The sequence below is a fragment of the Nannospalax galili genome, unplaced genomic scaffold (genome assembly GCF_000622305.1).
Source record: "Nannospalax galili isolate Female #2095 unplaced genomic scaffold, S.galili_v1.0 scaffold582, whole genome shotgun sequence".
NCBI classification, from domain to species: domain Eukaryota; kingdom Metazoa; phylum Chordata; class Mammalia; order Rodentia; family Spalacidae; genus Nannospalax; species Nannospalax galili.
Genome location: NW_008349130.1, coordinates 1602474 through 1624493, shown reverse-complemented (window position 1 = coordinate 1624493; position 22020 = coordinate 1602474). Strand labels below are relative to the sequence as shown.

General features: G+C 42.0%; 2 protein-coding genes across 2 annotated transcripts in view; both read left to right on the top strand.

The window, feature by feature from the left end:
- Window positions 1-6104, top strand: part of Znf451 (zinc finger protein 451) — a 73796-nt gene extending 67692 nt beyond the window's left edge. The window contains exon 15 of the mRNA XM_008846508.3: window positions 5818-6104. Within this exon, the coding sequence (XP_008844730.1) occupies window positions 5818-5864 (47 nt within the window). The 3' untranslated portion in view covers window positions 5865-6104. The remainder of the gene's footprint in view (window positions 1-5817) is intronic.
- Window positions 6105-10640: 4536 nt separating this feature from the next.
- Window positions 10641-21355, top strand: Bag2 (BCL2 associated athanogene 2). Its single transcript, XM_008846506.3, has 3 exons — window positions 10641-11055; window positions 18736-18845; window positions 19990-21355. The coding sequence occupies exons 1-3, from the start codon at window positions 10943-10945 to the stop codon at window positions 20400-20402; spliced, it is 636 nt and encodes a 211-aa protein (XP_008844728.1). The 5' UTR covers window positions 10641-10942; the 3' UTR covers window positions 20403-21355.
- The last annotated feature ends 665 nt before the right edge of the window (window positions 21356-22020 follow it).

Sequence of the window (22020 nt, the reverse complement as noted above, 5' to 3'; positions counted from 1 at the left end):
GGCTAAGCAAAGTTGGCAGAAAATCTGTAGTCTGATTAAAGGCAAGTCCTTTGCACGACTTGTTTTACCAGCATGACTTTAAGGGCTTACTAGCCATGTTATAATTAACTCAACAGTGGAAGAACTTTTATTGAGTTTAAACAGTACCTGTCAGATATACTTTTTGTCGAGACACCTAAAAGATAAACACAGTTGAATAGGAATTCAGTTTTTTTTTTGTGCGGGGGAGGTCTTTTTGAGACAGGGTCTCCCTGTAGCCCCAGCTGTCCTAGAACTCACTATATAGACCAGGCTGGCCTTGAACTCACAGAGATCCGCTTGCCTCTGCCTCCTGAGTGCTGGGATTAAAGGCTTGCACTACCACGCCCGGCTGGCATTCAGATTTTTTTTATTTGCAAACCCATCATTAATTCCAGGAAAATGCCAATCAAAAATCATACTTTTTAAGTGCCCACACATTGGAATTCTTCAGTTTTGTGGACGTCTGACTAACCCGGGAAATCTGAGATGTGTATAACTTGATCTGTTTCAGAACCTCTACCATTTTGTTACTTGTGCCATGCATTTTATGGTTTGGAGAATGAAATTTTGCAGTTTTAGGGTTTCGAAAAGGAATTACTATTACTACTTAAAAATCCAAGTAAAGCACTGGAGATGTAGCTCAGCTGGAAAAGTGCTTGCCTAGCATCCATGAAGCTGTGGGTTTGATTCCCTCGCACTGCACAAGCTTGTAACCAACCCATCATTTCCTGAGCTCCATAGTGAGTTGGAGGCCTATCTGTACTACATGAGACCTATCTCAAACAACAAAACCAAACAAAGAATCCAAGAAAAGATGCCTAAAACTTTACACTAATTTTTATTAACAATGACATGATGTCCATTCATCGAAAATCAGAGGGGCGTGAATGTGTGTGACTGGGTTTATTTCCTGCTGACTTCTGTTAAAGCATGAGGTCCACACAGTGTTCCTTGCAAAGAAATGATTTTCCCACTTTAATAACCTTTTTTTCCCTCATTTCACCTCACAACAAATGGCTCAAATGTCATCTCTTAGCTTAAGTCATATAAAGTTACCATTAAGGCAGTTTTACGTTACTTTAAGATTTTTCTGGGTTTTCATTTTGTTGAGATGTGGTCTTCCAAATTTTTCAGAGTGACTTTGAACTCATTCTCCTGCCTCAGCCTTCCAGGTAGCTGAGATTATAGGATTACACTACCATGCATAGCTGCTTTCCTTTTTTTGGACAAAGTGTAGCTACTATCTGTACAAGGCTACAGTTATACCACACCAAGTACACTTGAAATATGTACATCTGTATCTCACATCTTTACTGAGTTTTTTGAGGGATTAAGATCATGTTTTCTTTCTCCTTCAGAGAACCTTAGTAGAGTGTTTGTCACTAAATGATTGCTTATTGAATGGATAAAGTTATAACAAATGTAAAAACATGTTAGATCCACCAAGACCCCTCTTCCTGTTAAATGGAAAAAGAAAATTAGAGTTTGTTTGGGCAACTTTTAAACCTATTTGTGGAAAAACTGTATTCCTTATTGTTTGATCATTAGGGTCTCTCTGTTCCCTTTGTTTTCAGGTAGTTTTTCACGGATTTCTCAACAAACAAAAGCCACCTCCCTCTGTCTTTCCATATTAGCTCTGTGCTCAAGTCCTCCTTCTGCATCAGTAGTAGAGTTCTTGTTTGCCATGCAGGGAGCCCTGGAATCAATACTCAGCATCCAGTTTGGTGGTGTACACCTGTAATCCTAGCAGCATTTGAGGTAGAGGCAAGAGATCAGAAGTTCAAGTCATCTTTAGGTCCATAGCAAAAAAAAAAAAAAAAAAAAAAAAAAAAAAAAAAATTGAGGCCAGCCTGGGCCATAGGAGACCCTGTTTCTAAATGAAAACAGGAAAGATTTTGTGTAAAGAATGTAAGGGACTGACGATGTAGCTCAGGACTCTCTACTTCTTCCTGCTGGTCCTGGTAACTACTGTATTTCAGCATGGAAAGGACCATGCCTTTTAGCAAAATATCAAAACCAGGTGGGTGGTGGTGGGGAGTCCGTGCTCCTCAGCTCCTCTCTCCCACTCTGGTGAAAGTATTATGTCCTTTCAGGGTTTTTATTTTTTCTTCTGAGATTGCATCCTGTTCTGGGCACATATATGGCTTTCTAAATTCTACAGTACATATAGGCACTTCCATGGGAAATTCTCTTTCTGGATTTTCCTCCCAGGGTTTAGATGGTCTAGTGTATGTGTAACTATTTCTCCCCAATCTGCTATAATTTTTTTGTCTGCCTTATACTCCCGTCCTCCCCACCCTCCCCTGCTGCAATGGATGCTACTTTTTCTCCTGAGTGGGCCCTAAGTTAGAAGAAATAGATATCTGCCTTCTGTTAGTCCTTCAGATAGCCCCACGTTAACACAGACAAACACTGGTGAGATCTGCACTGCTCTTTTTGGAATCTGAGTCAAGGATCCCACACTGGGAGCATGGGCTCTGTCTTTAAGACTGCTGCCAAGTAGGGAAGGGGCAGTGAGGAAGGGGCAAGTAATAACCCCAGAATGCTTTCCTGCTGCCCTTATGTTGTCTTCTCCTTCCCTGTCTCCTAGTCAGCTAAACTTTCTCGCCTTTCAGGTTTCCCATTATTGGTTTGCCCTGGCAGTCTTTGTACCTGTGTATGGAGGTAGGGGGTCATAGCAGGCCCATAGAAGACAGGTTGCAGGAGTCAGACTGTCCTTCCACCAAGGGGAGTCTGGGGGTTGAACTTAGGAGGATTGGCTGTAAGTGCCCTTACCTGCTGAGCATCTGGCTAGCCAACGCCCTGGGAATCTTGAATCCTCTGTGTATGGTGCACTTAGAGGTTCACAAAGGACGTAGAGCTGTAGAGGATCCTGCATTTGTTGCTTTCTTATTTTTCTGGGTCCTCTTCTTCCTTTCATTCCCACTCATTTTCTAGTTGTTCTGGCAGGCCAAAACTCTTACCTTTTGATTCCTTAAGGCATTAAGTAAAGTCTACGTGGATTGGAAAGTGCCAGAGCAAAAAACAATAAAGCCGGAAATTTAATCCTGTGCAGTTTACTTCTCCAGAGGATCAGCTTCTGTCTTGTTTTTATCTGCTTTTAAATTGCTTTCCAGTGCCTTGAAGTACTTTGTATCTATGGGGTAGATTTATTCCATTGTTAATGGAAGTAGAACCATAGAACCATATAGGTGGCTTACATTTTTTTTTTTTTTTAAAGATTCTCACTCTTTAGCTCAGGCTGGCTTAGAATTCATTACACAGCCTAGTCTAGACATAATCTTATAACTATCCTGTCTCAGCCTTACTAAGTGCTGAGATACAGTCATGAGCTACCACATCCCACTGATTTCATCTTTTAAATTGGTGAGTTTAATTCCTATAAGCTTACTGTAGATGATGGTGTTCTGTGTTCTCTTCTGAGACAGCATCTCTCTGTAGCCCCATCTGGCCTGAAACTTGCTGTGTAGACCAGGCTGGCCTTGAACTTACAGAGATCCACCTGCCTCTCCCTTCCAACTGATGGGATTAAAGGAGTGGGTCACCATGTCTGGCATTTGTATTTGTATCTGTTTTTGCTATTTGTTCTAAGCTTCTTCAGTTTTATTTCTGTTCAGGGATTGCCTTGGTATTTTATAAAATGTATTATATATACATATCTTAAACTCAATTATGCCTACATATTGTCCACCTCCACAGTAAAAGGACTATTTCAGATTGCCTCATGCTGTAGCTCAAGCTAGCATGGAACTCAGTCACATAGCCCAGGTTAGCCTGCATCTTGGCTGCAATCTTCCTATATCAGCTTCCCAGGTGCTACGATTCCCAGCTGTAGGAAGAGGACTTCAGGACAGCTAGCTCACTCTGGTGCTCTGTCCTTGGCTTGTGTGCTCTTATTCCCCAGTGTTTTGGTTCTCTGTGTGCTAAAGTGCACACAAAAATGGCACAGAACTTTGAACAAAGTAGGAAGCACTTCTCAGGTTTAAAAGTAGACCATTACTCGTGTGTGTGTGTGTGTGTGTGTGTGTGTGTGTGTTTCCTAGACCTGCCACAGTACAAACCTAGTGCGTTAAAACAACAGAATTTTGTTGTCTCACAGTTCTGGAGACTAGTCATTTGAAATCAAGTGTTCAACAGGGCTGTGTTATCTCCCTGTGCTTTTGTTAGTTTCTGGCAGTTCTCGGTTCTCCCCTCATCCCGTATGTCTTTCCTGCATTTCCACTTGGATATCTTCTGTGTGTCTGTCTTCTGTTGTAGTGTACTATTTTGAATACCCCCTAAAGCAGTTTGAAACAACTGCTGATGTGAAAGTGTTAAGGATTGGCCAGGGGGACTGCTAGGAGCTGATTATTTTTGAGGGCTCTGCCCTTAGAAATGGACTGATATCTATGAGTGGGTTCATTATCTCTTTTTTAAAAAGATTACACTTACTTGAATTTTGTATGCTTGAGTGCTTTGCCTGCTTTTATGTGTGCCACATGCATGCAGTGCCTGTGGAGGCCCAAAGAGCGTAATCAGATCCTCTGGAACTGTAGTTATAGGTGGTTGTGAGTCACTGTGTGGGTGCTGGGAACTGAACCCAGGTCCTCTACAAGAGCAGTAAGTACTCTTAACCGCTGAGCCATCTCTCCAGCCCCAGCATTTAGTATTTTAAATTGGAGACAACATAAAACAGGAACTCCCCCTCAGGAAAATACAGCTATATCCTAGAGGTTTCACTGGTGTCTGGAAATCCAGTAGACCCGATGGGAAAAGATGACACACTATGCAGGGCCAAACGAATTGACTGCTAGTTCTACTCTCCTGGATTCTAGCTTCATTTCCAGGAAGATAAAGACCTGTGAAGCCAGTGGTTCTTGTCCTGTTCACTATTCTTTCTTGTGTGTATGTGTGTTTGTGTGTGTGTGTGCACGTACGTGTACCCATATGTGCCCCTGAACCAGATCTTGCCATTTTGGCTACACTGGTAGCAGCAAAGTCCCTGGGATTTCTCACTGAATCGTCTGCCCATCCCCAGTACTGATAAATAGTGGGCATTGTGTGTGTAGCTATGAATCTCATTCTACCTTAGATATTACAAATCAAAGCTAATTTCCCCCAAGCTTTATTGAGGTATAATTGACAAAAAAGTAAATAAAATGTTTACTTTTCTACCTTTTTTTTTGAGATGGTCTCACTGTTCAGCCCTCACTGTTCTGGAACTTGCTGTATAGACAAGGCTGGCCTCAAACTCAGAGATCTGCTACCTCTGCCTCCCAAGTTCTGTGATTAAAGGTGTGTGCCACCATGCCTGGATTCTGTTTCTTTTTTAAATTTAATTTTCTTTATTGTGTGTTGTGTGTGCGTGTGGGGGTCAGAGGGCAATTTTCAGGAGTTGGTTCTCTCTTACCATGTGGGACCTGGGGATCAAATAACGTATGACTTGGTGGCATGCACCTTTACCCGCTGAACCATCTTGCAGCTCCACCGTTTATATTTATTTGGATCATCCTAAGGCTTTTAAGAAATAAGTGGTCTTTTTAGTGCTGGAATAAGTTGTTCTATGTTAGTGCTACTAAAGTCTGTTATTTCTCTATACCCAAATAAAGTTGTAAGCCCCTTAGCATATTTAAGTTCATATATAAAGTTGAACTTGAGATCATACCTAGATTCTCATATTTCAAGGCACTCAAATATTAACAAGAAACTCCACTGTGTCATAAGTTCTTGCATTTCAATTTTCTTTTCTTGAAAAGATGGATATAGTTGATAAAACTTAAAGCACATGTTGATTTTGAAGTTTTGTTTTTAATGCAGATGTGGAATTAGAAGAAGCTATCAGGAGAAGTCTTGAAGAAATGTAATTAAAGATACTATCACACAACATCAAGTGACCTTGAAGAGACTCAGGATATAATGAATTCTTGACCTTGTTTTCTAAAGGAGCCTGGAATGCTACTAGGACAAATGTATCTGAAAACATGGGTTTTTTTTTTCTTTCATATGTTCAGATCTGTATATCTGCTTTGTATTTTTGTGCTGTTATGTAAATTTGAATGGAGGAGAATACATGCCAATGCACAAATAAAGCATATATTCTAATATATGTGTGTCAACATTTTTCCAGCTGATTTAGAATTTATGTTTAGGTTAAAAGCATTTTCAAAAAGGACAAAAAAAGTAAAGCTCTTGACTGTTATTTGTTTTCCAGATAGCACTAGTTCTTTGATTTTATTTGTACTGAACAAATTGTTCTAGTTTATTTTTTTAGGAATGAAAATGAATATAAATAAAAGGTGCCATAACTCAGTTTTCCTGAAATTGTGTGTGTTATGTGGCCCAAATGTATAATACCTTTGAGATCCTTGTTATGATTATTAGAAAAGGGTGATAGAAATTGATCATGGAAACATTAAAAATTTACTAGTGATGTTCTTTGTGAGTATCCTGTAATATTTTTGCTTTAATTAGAGCAGCATATTGTTGCAATTAAAAAAAACAAAAAGCCAGGCATGGTGGTACACACCTTTAGTCCCTGTACTCTGTAGACAGAGGCACGTGGATCTCTATGAGATCGAGGCCAGCCTGATCTAGATAGTGAGGTCCAGGCCAGCTGGGTACCAGAAGACTCTGTCTCAAGAAATCAAAATGGATCAAAAACCAAATAAATGCAAACCTTTTCCACTCCAATCTACTCAGGAATAATCTTTAATTCTTTAAAACTTTCATATGTACTGTCTTCATTTAGTTATTCATTGACTTTTCTATTTTCTACATTTGGTGACAAAATTCTTAAGTGTTGAGGCTCCACTATGAATAAAAATTTGCATAATCAGAAGACTAAAAATGTCATATTATCTTGATCTGCATGTTTCATGTTGGTCAGAAATGTCAAGGAAAATTTTGAGTAATTATTGTCAGTGTTAAAAATACTATTTCTTGGGGGCTGGAAAGATAGTGTAGTGGTTAAGAACACTGACTGTTCTCACAGAAGAAGACCCGGGTTTGAATCCCAGCACCCACATGGCAGCTAAGAGCTGTCTGTTAACTCCAGTTCCAGGGGATCCGGTGGCCTCTTCTGTTCTCTGCGGGCATTGCATGACACGGGTGCACTTACCTACATGCAGGCATGCACGCATACACATAAAAATGATAAATAAAAATACTATTTCTCTCTGGGCATGACGACTCACACCTATAATTTGAGCACTCACAAGGCAAGAAGATCATCCAAGGGTTTCATGCTAGTTTGGGCTATGGTTGAGACCCTGTCTCAAAAAAACAAAACAACAAAAAATTTATATTTAGGACAGAAAGATATGGATGGAATTTTGTGCTTTCTTGGCAACACTGGGTATTTTAGTATGAAATAAAATTAATGGTCTTCTCAGTCCATACTAGATATCTTTTTTTAAATGTTACTTTTTGCGCTAGGTAAAGTACTTACCTAAGATACATGTGGCCCCAGCTTCAATCTCCAGTACTGCTTTAAAAAAATAAGCAGCCAGGCATGGTGGCGCACGCCTTTAATCCCAGCACTGGGGAGGCAGAGGCAGGCGGATCTCTGTGAGTTCAAGGCCAGCCTGGTCAGCTGGGGCTACAGGGAGACCCTGTCTCAAAAAGACCAAAAATAAAGCTTTCGTCCCTATGTGCGTTTTTGTTTTTGAGAATGCATCTTACTGTGTTGCTTAGGTTAGAACTCAGTGTGTATTACAGAGCCTAGACTGGCCACTAACTGTCCTCCTGCCTCTACCTTCTGAGTACTCTTTGCCAAGCCAGGTGTGGTGGCGCACACCTTTAGTCCCAGAACTTTGAAGGCAGGGCAGGTGGATCTCTGAGATCCAGGCCAGCTGGGAGACTCTGTCTCAAAAATACAAACAAAAGAATCAAGTATTTTCCCCATGCCTACCTACTTAATTTTTTGTTTTTTAAGTAGACAGTATAGCTTGACAATTTGTTATTCACATCTGCAAAAATGACCAGATTGCAGTATTGGTTTATTGTTTCGTTCTGTTTGTTTTTAGATGGAGACATTATGTACCCCAGGCTGCTTTTCCTGTTAAAGTGTCAAGCACAGACTTAAGAGGTGATCATCATGCTTGACCTTAAACACATCTGCAGGAGCTTCCTAAGCAGGGAACAAAAAGGGCAGCTCAGAAAGGAGAGTACTTAAGCAGATGTGGAGGAGGAAGAAACGGCACTTTGCCAGAGAGTCCATGTCCAGGAGGGGTATACATTGACAGTCTGTTAAGAAGCTTTTGTGTTAGGTGTGTAGCTCAATGGTCGAGTGCTTGTCTAGCATGCCTAGGGCCAGGGGTTCAATCCCAGCAGTGCCCATGCACACCTACACACAGACCATTTGTGGTGTGTGTATGGTAGAGAGCAGGTGAATCTTTCAATTTGACATTTCACTGTGACAGTTAAGAAAAAGGTAATGGTGTTCTTTAATGTGTTGATAATTGTCACTTTCTGCTCATTAAATAATTTTGAAACATTTCATAATTTGAATTTAGGAGAATCATTAACAAAATTATGGATTATTAGAAGTAGTTCTAATATTGATTAAAAAATATTTTTCCATTGCATCATTAATGCAAAGGGTATTCAGTATCTGCTAAGTGCCAGAACTGATTTAAGCACATGAGATATAACTTGTGATTAAAAAAAAAAAAGCCCCCATCCTCTGTGGAACGCCTGTGTGCGGGAAGATAGTTATAGAGACAGTGTTCAATAATGCATAAACAAGCAAACCTGGACCTTAAAGGAAGGGAATGATGGTACAGTGCTGACTAGGTTTACCTGCAACATTGGGGATTGAACCTAGAGCCTCACATATGCTAGGCAAGTGCTCTACCACTTAGCTGTGCACAGTCTAGGATTATTTTTTATTGTTTTGAGACAAGGTCTTGCTCTATAGTCCAGGCTAGCCTTGAACTCAAGATCTTCTGCCTCAGCTTCCTGAGTGGTAGTATTACAGACATGTACTCACTATTCTCAGCTCAGACTCATTTTTAATAGAATATTCAGGAAAAAGTCCATTGATAGGCGAACATAAGCAAACACAAGGGATTAGTCGTGTAAAATACATATAAGTAGCTGGTCCCTGACTTGTGATGGTTCAACTTGGGATTTTGCAAGTTTTCTCTATGATGAGCTACTGAAGGGTTCTGTGTGGTATGGTTGACTTCTTTGGTTACTGATTGAAGATTTGCATGAGAGATCAGATAGAAGCTGGGAGGTCAGAGAGGGTACTGCAAGTCATCCAGCTGCAGGCTGACCTGGTAACTTGAACAAGAGGGTGACTGGAACTGGAAGTCAAGATATGTTCTGAAGGTAGAATTATGATTTACTCATGGGTCAGATCTAGGATAAGAAAGAGTGAAAGGGTCCAGAATGATTCTAGTCACATGGTACTTTTCAGTACTGCAGACTGAACCTGTAACCAAATGAACACAATGGGTTCATGCCTGAGGATGCAAAACCGAAATAAAGCACAGCCAAGACATAGGAGTGCAGACCTTACTGCTACCAGCAGCAGGCTGGGAGAGCTCTGAGTCAGTTCCAGAGCAGTGCTCTCACCAGACAGGAAGCAGGGGTATTGCATTAGCCTATACCTATTCATATAGGGGTCTGCCCATCCTAAGCATGCTCAGTTTGAGGTCATAATTTAAAATGAAAAGACAGTAGACACATTTTTAGCATGCTTAGCTGATGGAACATAAATGTATGTATGGAAATGGCACTGGGCAAGCTCAGTTTGCACCACCACATTTTAGCCAAAAATAAAAGACCTTACTTGAAGGTACATTGATACTGAAATGTGCACCTGAAGATTCTGCCTTAATTTTAACAAACGAGCGCCCAGATGCTCTGCCACTGAGCTGTGTCTGCAAACCCTTTCACTTTCTGAGACAAGCTCTTGCTAAGTTACCCAGGCTAGCCTTGCACTCACTCTGGCCCAAGAAGGACTAAACTTTGCGATCCTGTGTCAGCCTCCAGAGTAGCTGGTGTTACAGGCTTGCACCAAGCAAGCCTACACTGTAAAACATTCACGAAATGTGTTTGGATTACATGTTTGTCATAAAATGACAAAGTGTTTATGAGGTCAGATAATCCACCAAGAATTCATTCTATAAAAAGTTCAGGCGGGGCTAGTATCTGATCAATAATTTAAATGGCTTTAATTTATTAAAGGTGGTGGTTCCGCTTCAAATTTACCATCTTCTGCCCTGCATGCAGAGAGCGGAACAAAACTTTAAGGAGACAAATGTTATTTCCAGGCTTACTCCCCCCTTTTACTGATGGAGGGGGTCTGCTGACTTTTATTCACAGGAGTAGAGTGTGAAGTGACTTTAATTTTAGTTATTTTACTCAAATTACAACCTTTTTAATATGAAAAATAAAAATCCTTTAACTAGAAAGCATAAGGCGACCCACCTTGCTCTATTCATCAGAAGGGAAAGATGGGGTAGCATTTCCTCTTACCCAGGCTTCCACTGAATTCCTCTTAGGAAAGTGACTGGGAACCTGACAGCTGGGAAGGTGGACTAGAAAGTCTTCCAAGAGTGAGCCAGCAGCCTGGCCCGCCTCAGTGGGAATGGCCTCGGCCTCGCTATACATAGGGGCCGGTGCGGGCACCCCTCCTCAGTGCGGGGGTCAAGCAGGCCTAGGGCCGGGCAGGGATCTCCCCTCGGCGTGGTGGCCGGGGCGAGGACCCCTCCTGGGGCGGCGAATCCTCCGCATAGAATTCTTCACCATCGAGTCCTCTCAGTGCCGGGACCCCACCCCGGCACAGCCGTCCCCCTCCCCCCGCGCAGCCCGGTCCTCGACGCCTGCCCTTGTTTGGCCGCGCACGGGCGGGCGGCTCTCACGGTCCGCGTCACAGGCGGACGCCCCGCGGTGACGGCGACGTGCGGCCGCCCTGAGCGCGGACCTGGAGCTCATGGCCCAGGCGAAGATCAGCGCCAAGGCCCACGACGGCCGCTTCTGCCGCTCCTCGTCCATGGCCGACCGGTCCAGCCGCCTGCTGGAGAGCCTGGACCAGCTGGAGCTCCGGTGAGTCCGGGAGGCCCCTGCTGGAGCGCTACACAACTTCCAGAACCTTCGGTGGTCCTGTGCGGTTGGCCTGTTTCCATAATACGCTTTGGTGGGGACGCGAGTGGAGGGGCCTGATTGGTAGTTTCTTTGCTCCGTACTACTTCACAGCAGAAAATAAGGGGATGCCCGGGCGCCCGCCTGCCGGCCCCGCGAGTCCGCAGGAGAGGGGGCAGTGGGTGTGGGGGCTCCGCACACCCCGCACCTCCAGCGAGTGCACCCAGCCCTTCGCGGGTGCCTCGGACACAGTGATTCCTGAAGGAAGCAGCCTTGTAGCAGAATGTGAGGTACCTTTGGTGAATTCTCCTCCCTCAGCAGTGTATGAAAAGTTTTATGTGCTCCGTGTAAACGTTCAGCTCTGAAAGTTGTGCCGCAAGTTTGGCTGTGTGCAGTGGTTAAGTGCAGGTCTTACCAAGGCACCCCCAATCTCCTGACACTCTAAGGACATTTTGTACCTAGTTTGCGCACGAGCAGAGTATGTGAGCTTAAGAGCTGTGTTGGCTTCCTTCATTCATTTGCCAAAACATAGGAAAGTAGATGTTGGCCAAGAAAATACAGCGGTATTTATTACAAGTGAGGCGATTATTACTACTACTAGGAGAAAGAACCAGAGAGTAGACGTTTTCCATCCGCAATAATTTCAGAAATCTGGGCCCTGCACCAGGTGCGGGCTGTGCCCAGAGACAAAGGAGAAGCCCTGTTGCTGCCTGGGGAAGAGTTTACAAACCCCGGGGAAAAGTGGCCTCAGCTTCAGACCCCTCTGGGGAAAGCAGAGTATTTATTTTCTTTTTATGTAGTAGTGTAGCCGGCACTCTCTGGAATGCTAACCGAGTAATCTCACCAGGTCAGAAGATTTTTTTTTTTTCTGGAAGGGTTGAGGAGTCAGTGCTCTTCTGAAGCTGAGTCATTGTCCTCAAACTTGAATTAATGCCTCCCATGTGGTAGGCCCCAAAGCACTCAGTGCTCCTCTTGAAAATGTCTGGTTTTGTGTAGTACTGCATTCTACTGTCTGATTGATGTGACATGAATTCTGGTTACTGCACAGAAGTGATTAAATTGTGTTACTTAACAGTTCTGCAGAGGAGAAAATTCTGATTAATGTTCAAGGACTTTACTAGTAACTTCAGACTTCTGTAAATTGTTTCTTCCTTTAAAATGTGATGCCATGGTGCATGTCTTTAGTCCCAGCATTAAGGAGGCTGAAGTGGAGCAGCACAAGTTTGAGGACAGCCTGGACCCTTAGTGCGATCTCACCCCAACAAAACAAAACAAAAACTGTAATGACATCAAAAAGCAAGTGTGTCAGAGGTAAGTGGGAACAGAAGATGCTGTTCTGTTCCTAGTAAGGTTTGGGAGCCATTTCTTGAATGGCTTGGGCAGTGTCACAGAGCACTGTTGTGTTAAGAACTATCACAGAGCGCTAGTGTTAAGAACTAGACTCACCTGGTATGATGGCACAGGCCTTTAATCCCAGCACTGGGGAGGCGGAGGCAGGAGATCTGTGAGATCCAGGCCAGCCTGGTCTATATAGTGATTTCCAGGCCAGCTGGGGCTACAGGGAGACCCTGTCTCAAAAAGCAAAAAAGAAGAGCAGCAGACTCATGTGCACAGATTAGGAAAGGATGGAGCTCATGTCATGTTTTAATACCTTGATTTTGTGTTAAATCTGATTAATGAAGTAGTAGACTTTTGCAAGACATTAGTTTGTAGTTAGAAATAGGCATTGTTTGTTCAGTCACACTAAGTCTGTGGTGTGGAAGAAACTGCTCCCTTAGGAAACTGAACTATACCAGATGCTGTCTTGGAGTATGAAGTCTGTGGTCTGAAATGCCTGAGAATACTTGGTCCAGTTTTAATTGAAGGTTTTTCATTTGTTTTAATACTTTATAATCAACTACACTAGCCTTAAATTTAAAAACTACTTTTGACTACAACTCATCTTCACTGCTTCCTCCTGAGATGATTCCTTCCCATCATGACTTTCATGACGAATTTATAGTGTAGGCATTTTGTACTTGGTGGCTAGATACCCTAATTATTGCTACTTAACAGTTATACTTTCTAATTCATGTTAGCATCTCTCTGTATGCCAGGCCTCATGTTTGTGAAAGTTACCATTATCTGTATTCTACAAGTGAGAAATTGAAGCTAATGACTTGTCTAGAGTTGCAGGTGAGTTTACACTTCAAATTTGAATGTGTGAAGACTAGTTCTACAGATTAACACGATATGCCAGAGTTCAATATAGCATTCTTAAAACTGTCAGATATGTGAGAAGTATGATTTTACTGAAAGAAAATTCAGCATTTAATTCAGTAAATATTTAACACTCAATATAGGCTAAGTACTGAGTAGTTTCTAGAAGCTCAGGGTGATAAGGAAGCTGCTTGGGAGTTGGGTTTTGGAGATTGGCAGAGAGGGAGATGGCAGGACTGGGAGATGTTCACACATGTCCCAAAATTGATCACATGGTGGGTGGCTCCTTCCTGGCTCCTTGTGCAGCTGGGAATAATGATTGTGGGCAGAGGCTTGGGAAGTGAGCCATTCCCCTGGCTTGGAGGTTCTTACAGCTCAAGGTTTCTTGTTGGGTGTGCCAGTGTTCCAGAACTCAGCAAGATGGCACCATGCTTAATGTTGAATAACAGCCCATAATTTAAGAGCACTTTTCACATGCATCATAGTTGAGCCTTATAACCATTTGAGAGAGGAGGAGAGCATGTGTTATCTGTTTTAGAAATGAGAAAACCAGCCTGGGGCTGTAGCTCAGTTGGTAGAATGCTTGTTTAGCATACACAAAGCCCTAGAGTCAATCCCTGGTGGCATAAAACCAGCAGATAGTAGTGCACGACTCTTGACTCCAGCACTGGCCTGTAACCCTAAAGACAGAAGACTCAGAAGCTCAAGGTCATCCCATAGCAAGTTCCAGAGCAGCCTGAGATACATGAGACTGGGAAAAGAAAAGAAAGGCAACTGAGGTCCAAAGGGACTGGGCACCTTGCCTATGGCTGGAGTACTGATAGCTAATTCTGAACACTGAATAAAATTTAACATTTTGATGAGTAGGAAAACTCTACTTTCCCAACAATCTTTAAGTGAACACTGCAGCAGTTTTTTGCTGCAGGACTTTCACATAGAGACTGGTCTCTGACTTTAAGAACTTGTTTTGGAAATTATTCAAATAAACACGTGGATATGAGCATTTACCATTCCTGTTTTAAAGAAAACAAAATTCTGTTGCTAGTAAATGAGCTTATGTTCATGGTGGTAAGTATACAACAACCCCCCTGAAAATAACATGCCACACCATACATGTTGCTTGACCCGTATGTGCAGTGTTTTAGTCAGTCTCTGTTAAACTCTTCTACTTTGCTTCATTCAGTCACAGCCACCTTCTTACCCATTTCCTGGGTGAGGAAATGGTGGCTCAGAGAGCGCTAACTCCTCCAAGCTTTGCCAGTTTTTGCTATTTGGTGAGCCTGTCTCAGTAGGCACTGTTGACATCACCTGTGTACCTGTCCTCGTTCCCACCAGTTTCTCCTCTTTTCCCTCCACTGCAGACTGGTGAGCCTGAGGGTTGGGACCAGCTGAGGATGCATGTGCTCCGTCCACATGAAAATTTGTAATTAAATCATTTTTGTCAAAGCCTGCTTAGTTGTGATATTGCTGCTTTTCTCTGGGTGTGGCCCAGGCCAGCCTAATAAGAGGACAAGCTCTTTCCCAATTTGGACTGTAGCTGCTTCCAGGATCTGTTAGTACATATAGACCAGCCCCTCGCTGTCAAGAGAAGTGTAGTCAGATGAGAAGTTAAGAAACACAAAGGATAAAGGGAGATGGCTGAATACTCTTGTCTGTCTAACCAGAATTCTATAGAATAGAAAGACAGGCAGTTTTCAAAGATGCAGTTACTAAGAATCTGCTCAAACTAATGGAAAAGCTACATAGACCAAAAAAAAAAAAAAATTGTGAACTGAGTTTAAATATAGCAGTAGTTTACAAACAAAACAAATATTGAACAAGCAAAGTATGAACTTGGTTCAATTTTCAAAAGAAAAAGTTGAGCATATAAGATGTAGTTCCTAGGCTATGGATATTCCTCAGTTGGTAGGGTGCTGGCCTGGCATGCATGAAGCCCTGGGCTTAATCCCCAGTACTGCATAAACCAGGTGTGGTGGTGTACAACTGTAATCAGCACTCAGGAGGTGGAAGCAGTAAGATCAAATATTCAAGTGTGTTTCAGGCTAGCCTGTTTCAAAAGTAGTTCTTATGCTAAACAAATGAACGCTGCCAAAGGAGATGTTAATTTCCTTAAGGGAAAGGAAGGGCTAAGTTGTTAACAGTTCCTGCCCAGGTGTCAGGAAGAATGTTGTAGGAAGGAGTACCAAATGAAAGGCTCATGATGTATGTGTGTGTGTGTCTATGTATATATGCATGTAGGTATGTATGTGTCTATATGCATGTTGTGTGTACTGCACCATGGCAATTTTTATTATGTTATCAAGCCCATCAAGAAATATAGAGGGGCTAGAGAGATGACTCAGTGGTTAAGAATGCTGGCTGCTTGTACAGAGGACCCAAGTTCAGTTCCCAGCACCCATCTGGTAGCTAACAACTGTCCATAACGTCAGTTCCAGAGGGTATGATGCCCTCTTCTGGCCTCTGACATAGCTGCACTTACATATACATGCAGGCCTAACATTTGTACACATAAAATAAAAATTAAAAAAAAATATTTTTTAAAGTGTTAACAGGAAAAAAAAAAAAACGGCCCATCGCAAAACTCAAAAGTTTTCTCTTTGTTTTCTTCAGTGCTGGGGGTCAAACTCAAGACTGTGCAGATTTGGGCATGTTCTGTACCACAAGACTACTTCCCCAGCTCAAAGTAGCTTCTTTATATACAGACAAGGGTTCTTTTCTAGAATGTCTCCTTTTTATGTTTTGGTAACAAGCCCACATACTTACTGCTATAACTTACTATTATAAATGAACCCTTTTCAGAAGAGCATTCCCTTCTCTTAATCATCTTAGATTTAATACAACCTCAAGAGCTGAAAATTTACCCATCACATGACTGTACATTGCATTCTTTATCCCAACACCGGAGTCATGATTAGTATTTTTATATTTGCAAACATTTCATATTCGCACCAGCTCAGCTTCTTTCACACCTACTAGGCTCTAGTTTCTCTGCCAGAGTACGAGAATGTAGAACATTTCATAAATAATGAATGGCGCTGGAAGAGGGCCTGTTGGTGCATTACCAGTACTTTATAACGTTTACTTTTCAGCCAAATTTGTCACATACAATTCTTAGCTTCTTTTACTGGCACTTATAAACAAGGTTTTAGACATTTTTAAAAGAATATTTTGGGCTGGAGAGATGACTCAGCGGTTAAGAACACTGGTTGTTCTTGCAGATCCAGGTTCGAATCCCAGCACCCACATGGCAGCTAACAACTGTCCATAACTCCAATCCCAGGGGATTTGACAGCCTCTTTTGACCTCTCTGGGCACTGCACGACACGGGTGCACTTACCTACATGCAGGCAATACACGCATACACATAAAAATAAAAATGAATAAATTTTTTAAAAAGATTTTTAAAAAAGAATATTTTATTATTTTACTTATTTTGTGTGTCTGAGTATATTGCCTGCATGTATGTAAGTGTACCGGTGTCGTGTAATGCCCTCGGAGGTCAGAGGAGGGTGTTGGATCTCCTGGAACTGGAGTTACAGAGGGTTAGCCACCATGTGGGTGCTAGGACTTGAACCTAGGTCCTCTGGAAGAGCAGTCAGTGCTCTTAACTGCTGAGCCATTTCTCCAGCCCCGGGTTTTTCACAGTTTTAACGTCTTCGAAAATAAAGGTTGTTACACCTGTCAGTGCTATTTTTGGGGTTCACAGGTAGATGACATGGGACAATCTTGTCATAAATATGTCCAATTCTCCCAATTTTTTTAAAGAAAGTAAACTCACTGTACAGTTTATGTGGAGGAATAAAGGTCTATCAATAGCTAGGTTATCTTTACACAAGATTGAGAGGCGGCTAGTCTACCAATAATTAGGCATAATACAAAGGCGATGCTCTAACAGTGGTCTGAGGCAAGGACAGTGAGCATACTGATGTATGGAAGAGATCTCAGAGGTATGCTTTCTATCAGGACAGAGGACTGTGTAAATAATTTTAAGGAAAAATGGCTCCCTATTTAGTTGTTATCTAAGCATGAGAGTATATTCTAATAGGATACAAAACAAACGTGAGGAAGCCAAAACTGTAAATAAAACATGGGAAAATATTAGAACCCAGAGGTGAGTAAAGCCGCTAAAACTTCCAAAGTACAATCATGAGGCAAAACAAAAAAAGATAATTAATGGGTTAGAGATGGCTTAGTGGCTAAGAGCTCTTGCTGTTCTTACAGAGGACCTGAGCTCAGTTCCTGGCCATGCAAGGTGGCTTACAATTGCCTGTAACATCAGTTCCATGGGGATCCTACGCCTCTGACCTCAGTAGACATCTGCACTCACGTGCACATACACATACCTCTACGTGTAATTAAAAATAATAAAAATCTTTTTAAAAAAGATAATTAGGGGCTGGAGAGATGGTTCAGCAGTTAAGAGCACTGACTGCTCTTGCAGAGGACCTGGGTTTGATTCCCAGCACCCACATGGCAGCTACAAACCATCCTTAACTCCAGTTTCAGAGGAATCCGAAACCCTCTTCTGACCTCCACGGCATTGCACAACACAGGTGCACTCACATACTGCAGGCAATACACTCATACACATAAAAATAAACAAAATATAAAAAGATTAATCACATCAAAATAAGGATCTCTTCCTACCGCACAGGAGTCTGAGGCGGGAAGACTTCAAGTTTGGGGCCAGCCTGAATTGCACAATGAGTCTCAAAAAATAAAGATCTCTTAACTGGGTGTGCAAACACTTGCCTGTAATCCCAGGTCCTGAAGAGGCCGAAGCTGGAGGATCCACAGCCCAAGCCATCCTGGGCAACATAGCATGAGTTTATATATAGCAGGGGTTTATCTCAGTAGAAAAAAATGTATCTGTTCAGTGAAGGCCATCCTAACAAAGCTCACATAGGACAAGATGGCAGGAGACTACTGTGTTGCCTATAAGGAATTAGTATCTCATCTCAAGTGTGCAGATTTGTACTGTAGTTGTTGACATGAACGACATGAGTGTTCAGAGCAGAGAGAAATATCAGAGTGCTGTACACACAGCACACTGCAGCATTCAGGCTACTGATGAGATGTATGCTAGACGCTAGGTGGTAACCAAGTAAGAGTGAAACGAAGATAGAAATTTAAAATGCAGATAATACCGATTTTTTAAAGAACAGATTCAAATAGATTAGCACTGACTATAACCATCACCCCATGTGCAGGGAAGAAAATGGAGGTGCAGCAAGTGGATGATTAAAGAGGCAGGACTGCTATGATTTCGAGGCCAGCTTTTGAGACCCTATCTAAGAAAATAAAGATCCCGTAAGAATTTTAAAATACAAAGAAATTAAGATTTTTTTAAAGCTTCCCTAATTATATTTAAACTTAAGCTGGTTTAAATGACAGGTAAAGAAACTTATCCATATATTGATGGTTTAATTTTCCCCTTTCACACAGGGTTGAAGCTTTGAGAGAAGCAGCAACTGCCGTTGAACAGGAGAAAGAAATCCTTCTGGAAATGATCCACAGTATCCAGAACAGCCAGGACATGAGGCAGATCAGTGATGGTGAGAGCTGAGTCCACGAAAGTGGCTTGTCTTACCCTTCCCAGGGAATTTGCAACAAACGGGGGTTAATTTTTGCCTAACTTTTGGTGTGGCTACTCTAGGCTTCCACATTAAAAATGAGCTTGACAACAGCTGTGGCTCTCATTCTGTGACAGCAGGCACAGTCTGAAGAGGTCATTGTTCCATGAGCTCTCCTCCCCCACAGTGGCTGGGATGACAGGAAAAGACCTATAGGCTGCAGAGGGCTGACCACTAACAGGAAGACCGGGCAGCTTACCTGGGGCCACAGTTCTTAACAAGGTGCTAGCTGCAGGACATTTAAAAGCAGAGGAAAAAGGTAGAAGTGAAGGCAGAGAAGTAGAAATCCGATGGTCTGTGGTGCAACTTAATAGGAAAATTCACATAAAATGTGCAGCCCCAGTCACATGAAGAAGATGGCTGCCTGTGGAGGAGGGGGCCACTTGAGGTTTCCTCTCATCAGTCCTGAATGTCTATCTGGTTGATTTCCTGTGATGCTTCACAGGACAAGCCAGTGGGCCAGGTAGCTGGGGAGATACGCAGTTCAACTCCAGAGTCAAACATGCCCACCAACAATGGGTCATTCCTAGTCTGTGTCTTATCATCATAGCCAAAAGATGAATCGTTAGAGTTATGGAATAGGATAGAAAACTGATTGTTTCATGTAAATCTTGAAATGTTAACAAAGTGTCCTTTGCCACCATTGCTTCCTTATGCTGGCCAAGACAGCCTGTGGCCTTCTGCAGTGAGTGTATTCTGATAACACACAACCTTTGTGCCAATCCAATCTCCACTCTTCCCCAGCATGAACCCTGTATCCTGCTTGCTCTGAGTTGACTTGATTTCCATCCCAGTTCCAAATGCACCTGCCCAACATGTGGACATGCAGACTTGGGGAGCTATCTGTGTCACACGGGTGAAGCTCTTCAGGGAAAGGCACTCTGTGACTTTGCTCTCGTCTTCTACTTTTTGGTATTCTATATACTGTAGCATTAGGGTCTCTTTCAAAAATTCACACAAGTGCTTACAGAAAATAAAGCAAGCTCTAACCGAATGTCTCCGCAATCCTGGTATGGATCAGCTTATGTCTCATACTGACTGATGTTTCACAACTTTTCATGTTTAGGAGAAAGAGAAGAGTTAAATCTGACTGCCAACCGTCTGATGGGCCGAACCCTCACTGTTGAAGTTTCAGTAGAAACGATTCGAAACCCTCAGCAGCAAGAATCCTTAAAGCACGCCACGAAGATTATAGATGAGGTAGTCAGTAAGTTCCTGGACGACTTGGGAAATGCCAAGAGTCATTTAATGTCACTGTACAGTGCTTGTTCATCTGAGGTGCCACCTGGTCCAGTTGATCAGAAATTTCAGTCCATAGTAATTGGTTGTGCTCTTGAAGACCAGAAGAAGATTAAGCGAAGATTAGAGACTCTGCTTAGGAATATTGATAACTCTGACAAGGCCATCAAGCTACTAGAGCATTCCAAAGGAGCCAGTTCCAAAACTCTGCAACAAAACACTGAAAACAAATTTAACTAGTCTTCAAACATATGGGCCCTTACAAATAATGATGTGAAAAAAGATAAAATACAATCTTAAGTGATACTAGTTCTTTATGTCAGGCATAACCACTTATTTGATACTGATAATTATTTCTGATGAGGAAATAATTCCAGTGTCAAGTTATTTAAATAACAATTAAAACTAGAAATACTTCAGGTTACCTATTTCAAAGTTTTTAGATTGGATTCTTGTGTTGTACTAGAACCTAGCAGTATATATTTACCTTCGGAAGATAGCATGGGGCGGGGGGGGATAAATGCCCAAACGGGGTAAATATACCACTGCTATTTCCTACTTTGGCACGGAGGCAAGCTGGCACTGAGCAGTGCACTCACAGCACACAGTGCCTCAAAGGATAAACATAGCAGAATGTTGCCCTGTATGTTCTCAGTTTTTTAGGCATGTGTTCATTTATACATCTCATAACATGTATTTTTACATATGTGGAAGCATGGCATAGAATCTGTGCAAATCTTTTATTTTTACCACTGTAAACAGTCATATCCACCTGACCTCATTTTTTTCTTTTAAATGCTGCCTTGAAAATCTGTTTACCAACCTAAAAACCTCTGCTTATGTGCTTGCACCAGTTTACTTACTCCATCCACCTCTCCTTAGTCACTTGGAACATATTTATGTACACAGAGCTTTATTCTTTGTTTTTATTCTTCTTTGTATAAATTTCCACTAATGGGTTCACTGGGCCAAAAATGATATATACATTTTCATGGCCTAAAAACATATTTCTAAATTTTTTCTAAGTTATATCAATTTATACTGTACTAGTAATTAAAAGAATCCATTTCACTGAACTCTTTCTAGCCTTGGGCATTAATTTTCTGTCATTAGACACAAAACACCTCAATTTAGTTAACACCTTATTTACTAACAAGGATGACCACTTTAATAAACCTTTTTTATTTACTTATTTTTTAAATATTTATTATTTTTTTAAGTGTATGCGTGTATTGCCTGCATGTAGGTAAGTGCACCCGTGTCATGCAATGCCCATGGAGAACAGAAGAGGCTACCAGATCCCCTGGAACTGGAGTTATGGACAGTTGCCATGTGGGTGCTGGGATCTGAACCCGGGTCTTCTGCAAGAACAGTGTTCTTAACTGTTGAGCCATCTCCCAGCACCAATAAACCTTTTATCCTTGGTTAATAAGGCAACTACAGAACACTTGTTAGAAGGAAACGGTGCTGACCAGATGTGATAGGCTTTTTAATCCCAGCACTTGGGAGGCAGAGACAGGCGGACCTCTGTGAGACTGAGGCCAGCCTGGTCTACATAGCAAGTTCCAGGCAGCTGGGGCTACAGAGACCCTGTCCTAAAAAACAAAAAGTAAACAGTGCTGGTGACACAAAAACCTCAACAACTACCACTTTGAATTATTTTAGACTCACTTTTTATTAGCATATAGATATTTTTCACTCCAAAAGACAAAAGATCTAGATAGGTTTTTGTTCTCACTGCAAACAATATTAAACTGAATTTTCTGTACCAAAATGCTAAGTTAGTAGTAGTCTGTGGAAAGTTAATTACTATCTGAAGACATTCATGGTTCCCGCCCCCACCCCCGCCTTTTTTTTT